The following is an 18,499-nucleotide window of genomic DNA, read 5'->3' as shown; positions in this document are numbered from 1 at the left end:
TAGCTCTGGCATCCCTCAATGAATGTGTCATTGAGCAAAAACAATAAAACAGTTAAAACTTAAAAGTAGATTTAGGCTGGTTTCACAGTGGGACATTACAGGCGCACGTTAGAGCAGCCTTTAACGCACCCCAACGCACAGCAATGAAAAATCAATGGGCTGTTCACAGTGCCCACGTTGCATTACGTTGTAACGCAGCACGTCTACATAACGTACTGCATGCAGTACTTTACACGCGGCTAAGCCGCGTTAGACGGTTTGCACATGCTCAGTAGGGCTTTTTTATTTATTTATGGGCGGAGAGGAGGCGGGGAGAGGCCGCTACGTAGCCAGGCACATGGCTACTTATTATTCACTGCACTTGCAGTGTTTACTTCTTGGAGCGGCCGCGGATTGGCTGGCGGGACCACGTGATGCGGAGAGCTCCGCTCACGTGGTCTCCGCAGCGCCTCCGACAGAGCAGGCGCACCAAGAGCTGCTTGTAACGCGGCTCTTGGTAGCGTCCTGCTCCAACACCACCAGGCGTTGCGTTAGGGACACGTTATGCGACCATAACGTCCCCTAAAACGCAACGTCCCACTGTGAAACCAGCCTTAACGTGAACCTGAGGTGAGAGTGATATGGAGGCTGCCATATTTATTTCCTTTTAAACAATACTAGTTGCCTGGCAGTCCTGCTGATCTATTTGGCTGCAGTAGTGAACTGAATTACACCAGAAACAAGCATGCGGCTAATCTTGTCAGGTCTGACAATATTGTCAGAAACCCCTGACCTGCTGCATGCTTGTTCAGGGTCTATGGTTGAAAGTATTAGAGGCAGAGGATCAGCAAGATAGCCAGGCAACTGGTATTGCTTGAAAGGAAATAAATATGGCAGCCTCTATATTATCCTCACCTCGGGTTCCCTTTAAACATAAAATAAAACAGTAGAATATCTTAAAAAGTCATTTTTAGGAGAAGGAAGATAGATACAATCACTTTTTTTCATTCGTTTATTTTCGCTTCGGGTGTCCTTTAAGGATAAAGCTTGGATTGGTGCTTGGATTCTATGTTTCTATATGGTGATTGTAACACTAGGTGAACACCATCATTGATGACTCACATTTTATAAACAAGTGTGATTGCTGTGGACTTATATAACTGTCAGTCGACACAAGAAGTGAGCGTATTTGCGCTGTGCAAAGCTTACTGATAAGCGATTGATATATACAGCAGGGAGCACACAGGGAACAATTCCGTTTTGTCTTTTTAAAGAACTTCACTTTAAACAGGTGGGGTATTGCCGCTAGTTGAATATCGCTACAATTAGCGATATTCTGATGTTTACCGATATTTTGCTATGGCTAAACCTAACCCTACTCTAACAGAGAATCCTCCCTCTAGCGATGCCTAAAGGTGGCCACACACGATACAATAAAATGATCCGATTTTACAGCAATTCGATAAAAACGATCGGATATTCTGAAAAAATCAAAAGCTTTTTTTCATTCGACTGAAAAATCCGATCGGATTTCCCGTTTTGTTCGATTTTTATCTATCCGGAATGCCAGATATTTTTCTTCAATTTCTCTAAAGATTGTATGGTGTGTGTTAGATTGTCAATGTATTAATATACACACCCAAACAATTTTCTCAGCGTTTCCAATCATTTTTATCATGATTGGGGAAAAATTTAACATTGGTCATATTTTTGAAATGTTATAATCCGTCAGAAAAATTGCTTGCAATTCTTATGGTGGCCATACATGGTACAATTTTTCATTTTTTTTCGATTAGATAATTTAGTTCGATTATTCCGTTAGATCGAATATAAAAAAAATTCCAGCATGTCCGATCAGATTTTTCTCGAAAAAACGGAATAATCGTTCGAATTTCTTGATTGAAAAAAAAAAAAAAAACATTTTCAACTTTCATTCGATTTGATCGTTTAGATCGAAAAAAACTGGATAATCAAACGTTTTTATTGTATCGTGTATGGCCACCATTGGATTGAACAGATATTTAAAAAGATTGTATGGTGTGTGGCCACCTTAACCCTAACCCCCCAGGTGGTGCCTAACCCTAGGTTCCTACCCCCCCCCCCCTTTCTGTGTTGTCTAACCCTAAGATACCCCTGATTTACGCCTAACCCTAAGACACCCCTTCCATTGGATCCTAACCCTAAGACACCCCTCCTGGTGCCTAATCCTGACCTCCCCGGTGGCACTTAACCCTACCCCTTTCCAAAACCTTAAACCCTCTAGGCCACAAAGCCGCGATATGCAATGCCACATTTTGCATTTCCACAAGCCGATAGCGGGAGCTGCCATGCGCACAAGTTTCCATCCTTTGCCGCAAATCGTGCCTTTATTAATAAGCGCCTATTTTCCAGCAAAGGCTACTGCGTCCTTTTTTTCCCTATTTCAGGTGAAATCTCCCTAGTCCCTACCTTTAACAAAAACATTTTCTGGAGGCAAGTAAGGGCACCTCTAGTGAGCTGAACGGAAAGGAGAAACAGGAACACTGGACAAGCGACCAGCATTTTGGGGTCTACAGAAAAGTACCTGAGCATGACTTATTAATGTAAACGTTGGCTGTTAAGCTGTTACAGGCAGTGAAGCGAGCATGGCTGCATAAAGTCTTGGGAACCGCTTAAACGCTTTGCTTTTCCTTACCTCTGGGCCAAGAACCGCTGTGCTATCGCTCGGTACGTCCTCCTCGTATTGCTTGTTCTGGAAGCTCTCTATTTCATGCCCCATGCTGCCCTCGCTGGGGCATTTATTATAGGAGTACCTGGGGCTATTGCTGCAATGTGACAGTTCACATTTACTGTCCCCCAGCTCCGAGGGGGTGCATGAAAGGTGCGGAGAGCCGCTGTCGTCCTGGTAAGGCGGTGGCTGCAGTTCATCCAGCGGGGGCGTCCTCCTCATCCTCTGGATACTGTTGGCTGCAAATCAACCACATTCGTTAGTGTTCCGCAAACACCAAACAAGGACAAGTTTCACAACTGACTCAAAAACTGCAGGCTTTTAGCTATAGTTAAAGTGAACCTCCAGACTAAAAAAACTACTCAGCAGCACTGAAAAGGCTTGGTGTTTCTTTAACAGTTTCACAGCATCAGAACATTTTTTTTGTTACCCAAGCCTCATTTTTAGCTGCACAGAAGCTAAGCTCCGCCCCATCAAAGAAATCTTCCCAGGCATTTTTCCCCTGATGCTGTGCAAAGCATTATGGGATTTCTGATGTTGTTGTTCTCATTGCCTAGCATGCAGCTGGTAGGGGTGATCAGGACACAGGACAGTTGGAACTGTGTCTCATGCTCCCCGTCACCTCCTTTCAACCAAAAAGATGGCTGCCTCCATGAAATTACAAGCATTTGCCTGTTCTTTCAAAACAGGGTGGGTAAGAGATTATATTACCTATCTATTTTAATTAACATAACTAATGTAACTTAATGCCAATATGTTTGTTAATGACAGTAGGTTTGTTTAGGCGGAAGCTACTCTTTAATGATATCAAGTCTTTACAAAAATATGGCAGTCCTGGCTCTCAATCATTGATAACGTAGGCCTCAGGGCATTAGTCCTCACTACCTGGCTGTATGGTAGTGATGCCACTCAACCTCCATAGATTAGGGCAGTGATGGGGAACCTTTAAAAGGCTGAGTGCCCAAACTGCGACCCAAAATCCACCTATTTATCACAAAGTGCCAACATGGCAATTAATACTGAAAACTGCGGTTTTAGTTAAAGTGAATGTTAGTCTAAAAAAACAAACAAAACAAAAAAAAACAAATTCCTGTGGAGAGGGAAGGCTATGGGTCTAATAGAGCCTTTCCATTCATCCTGCGGTCCAGGCGCTGGCTCCCCCGGTAACAGTATTTGACCAATCGGTCGAATACTGCTCTCTGCCACCGCTAGAGGCTTTGAAAGTCTTCTTTAGCCCAAGTACTCCCAAAGATGGGCAGCTTGGTATTGCACATGCGCGAGCCGCCTATTTTTGGGGAGCACCCGGGCTCCCAATAACTTCTGAAGCCTCCAGTGGCAGAGGGATTCAAACCGGGGTGACATCGCTGGAAAGCAGGGATTATGAAAAGAATGGAAGGGCTTTATAGGACCCAGAGCCTTCCCTCTCCATAGATGAGTATCTGTTTTTTTTTGTAGCTTAACATTATCTGGTACTTGTGTATTATCCCGTCTAGCAGAACGGGCTCGGCAGTTAGACAAGCTGGAAAAGTGTGCACTGTGCTTCTTGAGCAGCTGATTCACCAGATTAGCTGCTCCGTTCCATTCAGCTTTCCTCACTGCGCAGTGTTGTAGCCTGTCCCGAAGTCACAGCACTTGTCTGTGTAAGATGTCAGTAGAAGGGCTGTACAGCACACTGAATGCAGTGACCTCCGCTCCATAGAAAGCAGATAATACACAAGTACCCATTATCTTTAAGAAAAAAAACAACAACTCATACATTAAAGGCCACTCTACATTTAAAATGCAGCAATTACCCCCACGTATGAAATGCAGAAATTACCCCCACGTATGAAATGCAGAAAATAAAAATTATTCAAGCGCCCCCTGTTTCAAGCAGCCAGAACTGTATGCTAATTGTCGGGAGGGGAACAGGGAGGTATCAATGTGCAGTGAGGCAGCAGGTGAAAATATACCGTAGTCCTCTTTCACCTGCCTGTCTCCCTGCGCTGTACTAGACTGTAGGTTTTCGGAGGGGAGGGAGAGTATGAGGGAATTATTTAATTAAATAATTAAAACAAAAACCCCAACTTTGCAATGTAGGGGCCAGCAGCAAGCGTGCCCGCAGAGAGGGGTTGGATTGCCGCCCCTGGCATGTGTGCCATAGTTTCGCCACTGCTGGTTTAGGGGGATCTGTATCACTTGAGTTGAGGTATTCACGTCAAACATAGCTGCTGTTCCCTTTGATCCTTTGTCTTCCCTGTATGATTATTGTATTGTATTCTTTGAGATGACTTTACGCTATCATGTGCCTGGCCCAAGTCATTTTCTGCAATGCGATTTTTTTTTTTTGTAAAACTGACATTTGTCAATAAAACTTTTTTGAAACTGAAAAAGTACTACTGTACATTTCCTGAATGCTTGAACTGACGTGTCCTATTAGGAGATACTTCCTTCTCAAACGAATCAAAAATGCCACAGTATAGTAAGACATCGTAAGGATTTAGTATAACCATAGCAACAGAGAAGGTTGTCACTCAAGCTGCCCGGATCTGCAGGGGAAACCTTGACAACAAGGAGAAGAATTGGAAAGGCTGGTAACTGGGGGTGTTGCTTGGATGGCGTTTAACAAAGGCCATCATTACTGGATACTTCAGAGCATTGTGTGTGGACTGACAGGCCTCAGAGGCAAACCCAGCGGAAATCAGTGACATTGCTAACAAGCACAGGGAATTACGGGAGCAGGGAGAGATCTTCTGCTACAAAGCAATACTACTAATTATTAGGCAGGGCTCTTTCGTCACCCCAAGCAAGAAGTCCTGCCCCCCCCCCAAAAAAAAACAACCCGTCGCTCCTGTCGCATTTTGTTGCACACCCCCTTCCTGTACTCCCCAGCCCAGTGTGTAAATACAGAGTATAGTGCAGCAGAAGCTGTGCTCTCACCTCCCCACCGGAGTCCAGTGCTGCGCTTCCGCCTGTCCGCTCACCACTCGCCCTAGTGCCCAGCATCTCCTACGGCATGTGACACGAGGACAGTGGGGTGACAGCACTAAAGGGAGCAGGAGACAGACACGTTCAGGGGTAGGTATTCACTGTGGGTGGGGCTTAATCCAGGGGCATGGCACCCCTTCCAGGACAAACTGCACTCCAGGCAATGGCCTGATTAAAAGCATCCCTGTTATTAGGGGTAGAGCATAAGGTGAAATTATATGTGAGATTCTTGGTGCCATTTTGTATGGAAGGACTCTTATAATGGCATTCAATAAAAACTACGCAACAATCTTAAAGAAAACCTGTAACTAAAAAAAGTTCCCCTGTGGGGTACTCACCTCGGATGGGGGAAGCCTCCGGATCCTATCGATGCTTCCCCCGTCCTCCTGTGTCCCACGGCGGCGGTGAAAAAGCTCCTGGAACGGCGGGGATGTAAATATTTACCTTCTCGGCTCCAGCGCAGGCGCAGCATCGGCTCTCTGCTCAGAGATAGGCGGAAATAACCGATTGCTGTCGGGCCGCTCTACTGCGCAGGCTCAAGTCTTCTGCACCTGCGCAGTAGAGCGGACCCGACAGAGATCGGCTATTTCTGCCTATCTCCGCGCTGAGAGCCGCAACAGCGCCCCCGCTGGAGCTGGGACGGTAAATACATTCAGCTTGTCAGGCTTGTCGAGGGAGGATTGCCGGAGACTCTGGGGGAGCCAGCGCTGGACTACCTGCAGCTAGAGGAGGGAAAGCCTCATTGGGATCCTCAGGCTTCCCCCTCCCGAGATGAGAACCCCCCAGATAAAATTTTTTTTGTTACAGAGTCTCTTTAACATAGAGGGAATTTATAGTGTATGTTTTTTTACCATATTTGTTGTATTAAATGATAAAAAAAAACTTCTATAAAGTGCATCTCCAACATCTCTAAGGAAAAAAAAACAAAAAAAACACAATCCTTGCGCACGTTCATATGAGAGGTAAATTTGTCCCAGAGTAAAGTGCACTGTAAATGACATTCTTTTTTATGTAGCGGTCATTATATTAGGTTTTATTAATCTGCCATCCCTTAAACTTTTACCAATGCGCTTTGAGACGACTTCATCTCCTCAGGAGGGATTCTCAGGAATTCCTTTATTTTCGATAGCATCCCCTGGACAGCAGTGGCACAGACCAGCTGCCAGAATAGTGCGCACAAGTGTAGGCAGGCTGGCATATCTGTATAGGTCCTTTCCAGGGAGTACTTTTGAAAAGAACAGAGGAAAGCTTGAGGCAGGTATCAGACTGCGGATTGGTGGCAGCGGTAAAAACAGGCCTTTGGGGATTATCGTGTTAATACGTGGAAATCCCCTTCCGGCTGACAGCCAAACAGGAAGTGACGCTCGCTTGCGCTCACTTCCTGTTTTGAATATACGGAATAACACGGAAGCGGATTGTAAAAGTACACTTCCAAGCATGCGGGCTGCAACGCAACTACGTGAATTTTTTAAAAATCCCTGCCTCACCATAGACTTACACGACTTCCAGTCCGCGGCACGTCACTGCAGGTCGCCACAGAACCGCACGGTAATGTAAATCTGTCCTTGTGTTGGGAAAGCGGCAAAAACATCAGTTCCGTTGTATCGCGCTGCACGGCGTCGGTATGAACAGCCCCACAGACTTTCAATGGGCTGCAGTGCTGGTGCTGAGGGGAGAAGTAAAGCACCAGGCGTCCAGGGGGGTCATGGCCAGGGTGGGAGGACGTGGCAAGGGGCGGACCGAAGTAGTATACCTCCCAACTTCTTGAGATGAGAAAGAGGGACACTTAAGCCACGCCCCTGCCACATGATCACACCCCTAGTTATGCGTACCATAAAGATTTCATAAGAAAAATATGTTGTTTTATAATTCAAACCACACTGGTCCTTTCTATCCTGGTTCATTTTCCTTCATATTAACATTTTAAAATTTGTAATATATATTAATTTAACCTCTTCACAACTGAGGGGTTTTACCCCTTCAGCATCCGAACAATTTTCACCTTTCAGCGCTCTTTACATTCATTCGCCTATAACTCTATTATAACTTATCACAATGAAATGAACTATATCTTGTTTTTTTTCACCACCAATTAGGCTTTCTTTATGTGGGACATTATGCCAAGAATTATTTTACTCTAAATGTATTTTAATGGGAAAATAGGAAAACATTTGGGAAAAAAAATCATTATTTTTCAGTTTTCGGCCATTATAGTTTTTAAATAATGCATGCTACTGTAATTAAAATCCATGTAACTTATTTGCCCATTTGTCCCGGTTACACCGTTTAAATTATGTCCCTACCACAATGTTTGGCTCCAATATTTTATTTGCAAATAAAGGTGCATTTTTTTCAGTTTTGCGTCCATCCCTAATTACAAGCCCATAGTTTATAAAGTAACGGTGTTATACCCTCTTGATATAAATATTTAAAGATTTCAGTCCCTAAGGTAACTATTTATGTTTTTTTTTTAAAAAAAAAATTATTTTTGTGAATGCTTTCTGTAAGCGTTGGAAGTACGAGGCTGGTAAAAAAAAATTTTCTCAATCGTGCTGCTTCTCATAGAAGCAGACGATCATGGCTGGGGGGAAGAGATCAACGAACGGGAATGTTTTTTTCCCGTTCATTCATCTCCGCAGCCGGCGGTGTGCCCGAGTGCGGGAGTGCGGACAGCGGCGGGGGGTGTGCGTATATCTACGCTCCGGGCGGGGAACTGAAGTCCAAAGGAGCATACATATACTGTACCCGGGCGGCAAAGTGGTTTAAGGATGGGAATTAAGTTTAGAGTCAATCAAATCATTTTTTTAGTAGAGAAACATACTGTATATAGTTACATAGAAAGAGGGACAAAGTCCTAAAAGAAGGACAAATGAGGAGAAAAGAGGGACAGAGGGACAGGGCTCCTAAAGAGGGACTGTCCCTTCAAAAGAGGGACAGTTGGGAGCTATGAAGTAGGAGTGGGCATGACTGGGGTGGCTCTCACCACAACTCCCAGTGCTGCCGTGGTAGTCAGATTGCGAGTAATGCTGGGAATACGCGGTTCGTTTCTGGCGCTTGTTTCTCCTCTCGATCGTTTTTGCCGCTCGAACTCGATTCTCTTATTTTTCCATTCACTTCTCTCAGAAATCGAGCGGCGAAAGGATCGAAAGGGAGATCGGACATGTCGGAAATTATCTATCGCACCATCTAATCACCTCAAAAAAGAGCCCTGTATTCCCTGCATTATATGTTATCCAGCCTGATGCCAGATCTGGAGATAGAGACCCACTACAGTGTTTACATCGGTACAGGCAGGAGAATCAGGAGATGAATTCTGGAGGTATCATGTTAAGCGCAATGTCAGTAATGAGATTTGCAAAATCCAGAGAGGAGAGAGATAAGAGCGGCTCTCTGTATAATTGAAAGACGCATTCTATTTAGGGCACAGCAAGTGAGAGTGGGGCAGACTGAATGTTACCAGGAAACGTAATAGTGGAAAAAGTAAAGAATTACTAAGCTAAAAATATTTGTAATTTGTGTAAGGGCTTGCGCGCACCAATGCGTTGCACTTGTGTTGTCCTGCATTGCAGCACTGATCCCAAGTGTGCGCAAACCCTAACCCTGAAATATAAGTGACCTATCAAAAGGTACTTCTGAAGGAGTAAACCCCTAAAACGGAGCAGTGCAGTGGGCACTGGAGAAAGCCGCTAGTTGAATATCAGGTAAAATCTCATTCATAATATAAATGTGAACATTTGGATGTTTGTTGTTCAGCAAAAATGGCTGCATGGATTTGAATTAAATTTGGCACACACATAGTACATTACCTGGAACAACACTACCACAGAAATTAACAATACTGCATATTTTTGAACTGGAACACCTCGGCCAGCACTGCCAGATGGCAGCAATCAGGATCCTCAGCAGCGTCAGACATCACCACAGGTTTCATTCATGAAGAACAGGGTCATCACTGCTGAACCTTCCCCTCCCTCTGTCTCCCCCCATGTCTCCTTAGCGATAACAGATAATTGCCGAGTGCGACTGGTGGCGCCGTAGTGTGGCAGCCTTGGCTTTCGGCATTATCCCCCCATCCTTCCAGAACCTGTATGAGCCAAAACCAATTCCGGGTACAACCCTCTATTTGTACTTGGCAAAATAAATGATTCTGATTCTGAATAAGATATGGGATACTTTTTATCCCCATAACCAAAAGTGGGCAGAGACAAATACAAATTTCACTGGCAAAATGTAAACTGCAGCCATTCTTACACTGTTAATGGCAGGGTTCTCAAACTTTGCACAGTTGGTCACTGGGTGACTGAGATTAATATTCATAAAAGTGGGTGGAACCTAAAAAAGGCAATCAAAATTCACCTATTAATTTTCAAGGGAGATTTCTCATTGCTGCCATTCTTACACTGTTAATGGCAGGTAGAGGCTTAAAACCTGGTACAGTTGGTCGACAGAGGTTCAAATTCAGAAAAGGGGGTGGAGCCACAAACAGCCAATCAGATTATTTTTTATTTCAATGCAAATTATTGAGGCCAAAGACCGCAAAGCTCACAAACTTGGTCACTGAGTAATTGTGTGTGAGGCCCGGTGCACACCAAAAAACCGCTAGCAGATCCGCAAAATGCTAGCAGATTTTGAAACGCTTTTTGTTATTTTTCTGTAGCGTTTCAGCTAGCATTTTGCGGTTTTGTGAAGCGTTTTTGGTGTAGTAGATTTCAGATATTGTTACAGTAAAGCTGTTACTGAACAGCTTCTGTAACAAAAACGCCTGGAAAACCGCTCTGAACTGACCTTTTTCAGAGCGGTTTGCATTTTTCCTATACTTAACATTGAGGCAGAAACGCATCCACAATCCAAAAAATGCCTCACCCCGGGAGTATGCGTTTCTGCAAAACGCCTCCCGCTCTGGTGTGAACCACCCCATTGAGATACATTGACCAAGCGTATCCGCAGCCGCAAGCGGCTGCAAAAACGCTGAAAAAGCCGCTCGGTGTGCACCAGCCCTTAGAGTTAGAAAAAGTGGGCGGAGCCAACACCAGCCAAATACATACCCGGTCAACGCCGGGCCATCAGCTAGTTACCAATATTCCACTAATGTACTTAAAGTGACATTGACGTGAAAAAAAAGTATGATATAATGAATTGTATGTTTAATACGGATAATTGATAAAACATTAGTAGCAAAGAAAAGCTAGTTATATAGCCATTTTTTCTATAACATTGCATCATTCTCTAATATTTGCAGTTTACAAACAACACTCTGTATTTTAAATGGTGAAACAGAGCAGAGCTAATGACCCTTTGAACTTCCTGGCAAAAAAAACCCTTAAACAAAACAAAAAACAGTGAGAGAAAGGTTGCGATAAGTGCTTCAGAAATTAGCATTGCTCTCTGACTAAATTAGTGGTAGAGCTCAGAGAAGCTCTTTTGCGTAGATAACTGAGGTTTCCTAACTCTTCCTGTACTGAAAGCAATATGAGACACAAATCTGTGCTGCTCATGTTCTAGTTCTTAGCTGTACTACACATACAAATCATTATATCATAAGTTTATTTTCACTTCAGGTTCCCTTTGACACCTGTAGCTGGACAGTGTACTGGTTAAGGGCTCGTTTCCACTGTATGCGGTGCGATGCAGCTACATAGACACATTGCACCGCGGCTGCACTGTAACCAATGCACGGTAATTGAACAGTTTCCATTGGGTGCTGGTTTCGCAGAGTGGTGCGGAGCGATCCGAGAATCTGCAGCATGCATCCACCTGCCATCCCCTCTATATACTTCCACAGTGGGAGATGCGGAAGTGACGCGAAGGGGAGTGGAAGTGATGCGTAGCCGCATCGGCTCCCATTCGCAAATGGAAACGGGCTCTAAAGTCAGGGCAGGACTTACCATAAGGTACTGTAGGCATGTGTCTACGGGCGCCTGATGATGGAAAGGCGGCTCACTCCCAAGCGCCTCCCTCTTTCCCTATGCAGAATCCTGATGAGAGTGTACATGAGAGGTTACTCACCCTACTCTAGACATTCCACTGATGAGATCTCCCTTTATTCAGGGGCACCTCTAGCTGCTTAATATTGAGGGTACCTCTGGCTACCTAATACTAAAGGGCACCTGTAGCTACCTATGATGAGCAAGGGAAGTAAGGGAGAGGTGACAGCTGGACCAGCCAGCACACTAGCAGTGCGGTTCGGCGAGGTTTCTAGGTTCCTGGAGGGTGAAGTCTGGAGTGCCAGGACATCTGTGCCTATTGGCTCTTGTGAGGTAAATCTAGGCCTGCCTAAAGTGCACCTGAGACAAACTACTTCTCAGGTGTTATACTCTCCTGGGGCTTCCTGCAGCTCCCTTGAGGCCACTTGCTCCCTCGCTGTCTCCCCGGGCCGCTCCTGTCCCCCACTGGACGCCCCGGTATTCTGGTCGATTCTGGTCACGATTCATCAGGCATGCGGCGAGGTACCGAGCAGCCTCATGAGTGCTGGAGGAAGCCCCAGGCGAGTATGGAACCTGAGACTACCCCCCCCCCCCCCTCCCCCCCATCTCAACCTGATACTTCATGCATGGATCTCCAGTCCTCCCAGGGTGCCCGCAATTTTACTTCTTAAATACCATGTTGTGTTCTCAAAAGCCTTCATTAAATGAAGAATCTGATCATCTGTAAAGACTTTCTCCACATAGGTACTGCCAAATGTGGCAGTTTTATTTATGGCTTCTTTTTCTAAATTTAATTGTTCCATTTGCATTATTTGATTCAATAATTCAGAGACCAAAGAGCTTGAAGGGGGGTCTGGTCTTCAGTGACTCTTTAAAAATGCTTCTAAAATTTCAATGCCTAAAATATCAGCCAAAAATGTTGCCGCTTACCAAAGAGATCAAACAGCGGTCTGTAGCAAAGCGGTATTTTCCCTTTAAGGGAGCGAGTAAAGCTCGGCGCTCAGTATGTTGTGATCTTTCCAGGTGCGCGTAATGGGCTAACGAGACGATTTCTCACACGTGTGCCGGTCTGCGCTCTTAATGAGCGAACCTGTGATGTTTGCCGGGTTCTCCAGATCTTCATTTCGGCGGTGAAGTACTTTGATTAATGCTGCACCTGGCAAACATTCCCAGCTATAAAGAGCATGACGGTTCTGTGGACGAGGAATGTAAAACAACATTTCACGCGTTTGATTATTTACACCGAACCGCTGAAGAGGAAAATATATGGCTTAAAGGGGAACTCTCAGTTACGAGAATGGGCTCTGAATAAGGACGACATTGATAACCTTGAGGCTGGGTTCACCTATGACATAGCGTGAAAAAGTAGCGTTTTAAAATGGTGTGTTTGCGTTTTGCTATTCCATTTTTTTACACAAATGCGTTTTTCCATGCGTTTTGCGTGCGTTTTAATGCGTTTGCGGTTCGCATATCTCACTATTTTTTACTTTTCTGAGCCTGTCAAGTCCTTCTTTTGACCCATTTTGCCAAAGGAAAGGAAGTTGCCTAATAATTATGCACACCTGATATAGGGTGTTGATGTCATTAGACCACACCCCTTCTCATTACAGAGATGCACATCACCTAATATGCTTAATTGGTAGTAGGCTTTCGAGCCTATACAGCTTGGAGTAAGACAACATGCATAAAGAGGAGGATGTGGTCAAAATACTCATTTGCCTAATAATTCTGCACTCCCTGTAGATATGCACAGAGGGGGATACTGATTGCTTGGCAGTTGGAAACAGCTGTTATTTCCCACAATGCATAGACAGGAAACTGTCAGGACCTAGGTGCTGACATCACCCTGTGGGAGGGGTTTCACCACAATATCATCCATACAGACCACCATCCCCCCTGATGATCTATTTGAAAAAAGGTAAAGATTTCTCATGGAAAAGGAGGTATCAGCTACTGATTGGGATGAAGGTCAATGCTGGGTTACAGTTCCTCTTTAAACTTTATTTAATATGCAAAATTGCCCACAAGTCACTGCAAAATCATTTCTGAATAGTAATTCAAAAGCGATTTTTTTAGCAATCTTAGCGAGCGCTCCAAAAATGCTGCATTGAAATGTACCCCAATTACAATCGCAGGTGTGTGCCTTCCACTGACTTGCTTCAGCAGAATTCTTTGTGGCTGTGAGCGTCTGTATGAGCGGCGCTGTCAATCACCGACACGTGGGCAGAACTACTGCGCCTGTGCAGTCTGCTCCGGCCCACGTGGCGGTGATTGACAGCGCCGCTCGCGCAGGCGCAGTACAGGCCAACCCGGAGGTCGCCCTGACGTCATCGCCGGGGATCAGGACGGAGCTGCAGTGAACGGCTGCGGTGAGACATGCGGCGAGGGACGTGCTGGGAGCTTGGGGCTGGAGGGAGCCCCCGGTAAGTAGTGCTTATTTTTATACATTTTGCCGGATAACTCCTTTAACATTGAGGCTGAATCGCCTCAGAAATCAGCAGAAATGCTGCAGGACCCGTGTTTGCGTTTGGGAAAAAAAGCTCATCGCTTGGTGTGATCTATCCCATTCAAATACATTAGCCAAGCGCTTTTCAAAGCGATGTCGTTTTTAAAAGTGCTCAAAAGAGCTTTTAAAGTAAGTGGCAGTGTTGTAAGTGTATCAGCCCTTATAACACTACCGGTGAGCTGGGCGCAGGGTGAGACAAATGACGTCTCTCCCTGCTGCCGCTCAAATTCCCGGCGGCGTTAACTACTATTTACCTCCCCCTCTGAGTTGTAGCAACTCGGAGGGAGAACTAATTCGCAGTCCGGCAATTGGCGGAACCCCGAAATACCTTTTCACGAGTTGCGCACTATAGCATTAGTGCTGCAGCGGCGCCCAGCTTTTGGCACCACAACCACCTGCTTTGCCCTAGCAGGCCCTAGGCCTTAGGCCGCTCAGACTGATGGAAGGATGGACTCAATGGACAACTATCAAAGTGGACCTGAACTCTTGCACAGGACAGAAGGAAAACAACAGAAATGCACCCTGTATGTATTTAGAGAGTTTAGCCTGTCTAACTCCCCCCATTTGCATCTAATCACTAGTTGTAATTTGATCCTCCCCTGTGTCACATGACTGCCTATGGCAGATAAGCAGATAAGCCCATTTGAAAGCACAGGAGGTAAACAATATGTCTGCTTCCATGAATCAGGAAGTAAAAACTGTGAAAATGTATTTTAGGATTTGTATCAACAAAAATGTTTTTTTGTTTAAAGGTTATTATGCTGCTATGTATTTTTTAGAGCAGAAATGAGTTCTGAGTTCAGGTCATGAGAATTATCTGACGAAGGCACGGGGCGCTGAAATGCGTAATGACGCAAAAGGCACGTGCGGAGTAGAACTCGCCCACCCCTCAGCGAGCAATGATCCCCTCCCAACGGACACCGCGCTGCTGGCCACAGCGGGGATACACTATAGCCGCTTTGGTGATGATGGGTATACCTCTCCTTTTAAATCTTGAGAGTATAAATTTTACGAATAAAGTCTTGTGGAGGATAACACACCATAAAGCGCTCTTATTTCGTCCAGATTTCGTCCACTTTAACTAAAATTCTAAATGCCACATATATTTCTAATAAATACTAGCAAATAGCAATGCAAAGGCTTTTTTAATCTTTTCAGGTTTTATATGAAGAAAATATGACATTTACAGAGAACAGTTCTCACTGTGGGCATTACTATGGAGGACTGTGTCCAGCACATCCAGCATATAGAAACAATCTTCACTGGCTGTAATCCTGTGAGTAAAATGTGTTCAGAATCATAGAGAACACAAATATAGCTTCAAATATGTTTAAATAATCATCAGCTGCCGTTCTGTGCGCCTGAGTGTAAAGTAAACAGTTTACAGCCAGGTTACGGTTCAGCTCTGCCTCCCCCTCCCTGATGCCAACACAAAATTGTTACAAAACAGCTGGTAAACAAGGCTTTTTTTCACACAGGCTGTGATGAGATGAGGCTGTGATGAGAGACCTTTATAAAGCATTTTATTGTTGCTGGCTAAAAGCTCTATAGGTATGTGGGGTTTACAGAAAAACAGATTCTTTGATAGTTATTCTTTAAGTTAGATGCCTACTTTACCCTCCTTGCGACCGCCTAATGCCAAAGCTCTGTTGGTGGGCAGAAAAGGGGGAGGAATCACTTGTGCTCTGAGTTGTATGGCTCTGCAGCGAGCCCTTAAAGAAAATCTGTAATGAAAAAAACTCCCCTGGGGGGTACTCACCTCGGGTGGGGGAAGCCTCCGGATCCTATTGAGGCTTCCCCCCCCCCCCCCACCTCGGTCCCACGGCGGCAGCAAAAATCCTCCCGGAGCGGCGGCGATGTAAATATTTACCTTTAGCTCCAGCGCAGGTGCAGTATCCGCTCTTCCCACGGAGATAGGCGGAAATAGCTGGTCTCCGTTGGGCCGCTCTACTGCGCATGCGCAAGTCTCCAGCGCCTGCGCAGTAGAGCGGACCCAACGTAGATCGGCTATTTTCGCCTATCTCCGTCAGCCGCAACAGCGCTCCCGCTGGAGCCCGAAAAGGTAAATATTCCACAGGCTGTCGGATTTGTCGCCTGTGCGTTCCGGGGGCTGCAGCTAGACCACCGTGGGACACAGGAGGACGGGGGAAGCCTCGATAGGATCCAGAGGCTTTCCCCTACTGAGGTGAGTACCCCCCCAGGGGACCTTTTTTTCAGTACAGGTTTTCTTCAAAGCTGCAGTGGCCTAAATTGTAAAAAACAGCCTGGCCACTAGGGGGATTTAAGCCTACAGTCCTCGAGGTTAAGACTTTAAAATGTGTATGTATTAGCATGTAAAATACTTTTCCCCCTTGGAGTTGTGGAACCTTGGGGGGAGGGGGACATCACTTGGGGTGTGGCACCCAAATAACAGCCACGCGGGCGCGGCCTGTAGCATTGTAGCGATAGCCTTGCTGTGATCAGGCTCTATGCGGCGCCGAAGTGACCTGCTTTGTTTAAGATGACAGCGGTTTCAGGTTCCTGCGAATAATCAGTTGTGACGGGGTAGATAAACGCTGACTAATATTGCTTACAAATCTGTGGTAATTAATACCGTTGTTTCCGTGACCTACAAAACTACCGCCATCAGCGATTGTTAATGGCTACTGAACTGTGTAAGAGTTAATTATCTAATGACTGCCGTTTACAGCCAATTAAGCAAAAAAAGAAAAAAAAAAAGGAAGAAAAACATAAAACAAAGCTTTCTTCTGCGGAGCAGCCGGGACTGGTAATCAGAGAACCACAACATTACATTCATTTACATAATAATTTATAGGGAATTAACAGGAAGGGCTCCCCGCCACAGAGCCTGCATCTCCCTGATACCCCTCCCCGGAATGCCTTCCCTGACTGGAATTAGCGGCTCGGAAATGACGGCTCGTAATCAGTGTCTTCACGTTAAAGAGGAACTGTAGTGAAAATAATGTCATAATGAGTAAAAGAGACCAAAAAGCCCTCCTACTAAAAAGCCAACGCTCAGTGTAGTGTATGTGAAACTGACTAGCCGTTCCTACACAGAGTTGAGGGCTTCGGACCAGAGCTGGGACAAGGTCCTCCAGCACCCAAGGCTGAGACACCGAAGTGCGCCCCTCCATCCCTCCCACCCCCCCATCCCTTCCACCCCAGCCGTCACACACTGATTGCTATTAGACTAAGAGGGCCACAGGGCCCACAACCTCCCCAACACCTTAATATCTAGTTATCTGGCTTGCAGTCACTGCTATGTATCCCCTTTTCTTATTTCTTTCTGCTTCATACACAATTAGGAATGACAGCTAAATGAATTGTGCGTCCCCTCCTACACTGCGCCCTGAGGCTGGAGCCTCTCCAGCCTATGCCTCGGCCCGGCCCTGCTTCGGACACCAGTTATCAACAACATAGACCATTTGTATAGGTTTACCCCCAGCTCTCTGATGACAATGCCCATTTTCAACCACATAAATTGCACAATTAGCTTGGGTATCATAGCATGGTGGGGATGGTGAACACTTTTCAGGTTTTCAGTTCTCCATGTGGGCAGTTTACCTGCCCAGATTATTCCCTAGACATGATAGTGCCTGCCTGTAATGCATAGGAATATAAAAGTTAGGGGCTTCCTTACATATCATTAAAACTGAAGATGCCACTTAAATTAGAGCGGAAACTTCTTTTATAACACTTAACGCTAACATTCACTTCAAGGACACTTCAGTATATGTGACAGTTATCTCTCTCTTGGAGTAACAGACATGTTTACCACCTCACATGTCACTTTTATGTCTGTCTCATGGCAAATTCCAGCAGCCTGTTTCCTGCATGGGAGCTGCCATCTTGCTGGTGATGTAAGCACTGTGCACAGCAAACGGAGAAGTCACAGCATTTTCAGTTTTCTGTGCCTAACTGAACCAGTTTACAGTTACATAGGCCTTCTTAAAGAGAAACTCCAACTTAGAATTGAACTTTATCCCAATCAGTAGTTGATACCCCCTTTTACATGAAAAATATAATGCTTTTCACAAACAGACCATCAGGGGGCGCTGTATGACTGATTTTGTGCTGAAACCCCTCCCACAAGAAGCTCTGGGACCGCGTACTCTGGGCAAACTGCCACAATGTAACAATGTTCACAGACAGGAAATGGCTGCTTACAGCTGTCTGTAACGGCCAGAACAGCTAGGAGCAGCTACATAACCTGCCCACAGTAACAATGTCACCATGTAATACATGTCAGAATGTAAATCGGGGAGAGGAAAGATTTTACAATGAGCAAACACTGACTAAATCATTTATACATAATTATTGTAAAAATGAAGCACTTTTTTTACTACATTATTTTCACTGGAGTTCCTCTTTAACCATCTATTGTTTATCCAAAACAGACATCAGTTTCTTGTAGAA

At 45.2% G+C, this 18,499-nt stretch overlaps 1 protein-coding gene across 8 annotated transcripts in view; it reads right to left on the bottom strand.

The window, feature by feature from the left end:
- The window catches only part of SYT14 (synaptotagmin 14), a 298,006-nt gene that overhangs the window by 127,358 nt on the left and 152,149 nt on the right, over positions 1-18,499 (bottom strand). For all 8 annotated transcript variants that reach the window (XR_011019493.1, XR_011019494.1, XR_011019497.1 and 5 more), the window contains one exon: positions 2,654-2,925. Coding sequence is in view for 2 of the 8 variants with exons in the window: in XM_068232991.1 (XP_068089092.1) it covers positions 2,654-2,925 (272 nt within the window). In the remaining 6 variants the exon portion in view is untranslated. The remainder of the gene's footprint in view (positions 1-2,653; positions 2,926-18,499) is intronic.

Source organism: Hyperolius riggenbachi, chromosome 4 (assembly GCF_040937935.1).
Source record: "Hyperolius riggenbachi isolate aHypRig1 chromosome 4, aHypRig1.pri, whole genome shotgun sequence".
In the NCBI taxonomy this organism is placed as follows: domain Eukaryota; kingdom Metazoa; phylum Chordata; class Amphibia; order Anura; family Hyperoliidae; genus Hyperolius; species Hyperolius riggenbachi.
Note: the sequence above shows the minus strand (reverse complement) of the source record. Positions and strands in the feature narration are given on the sequence as shown.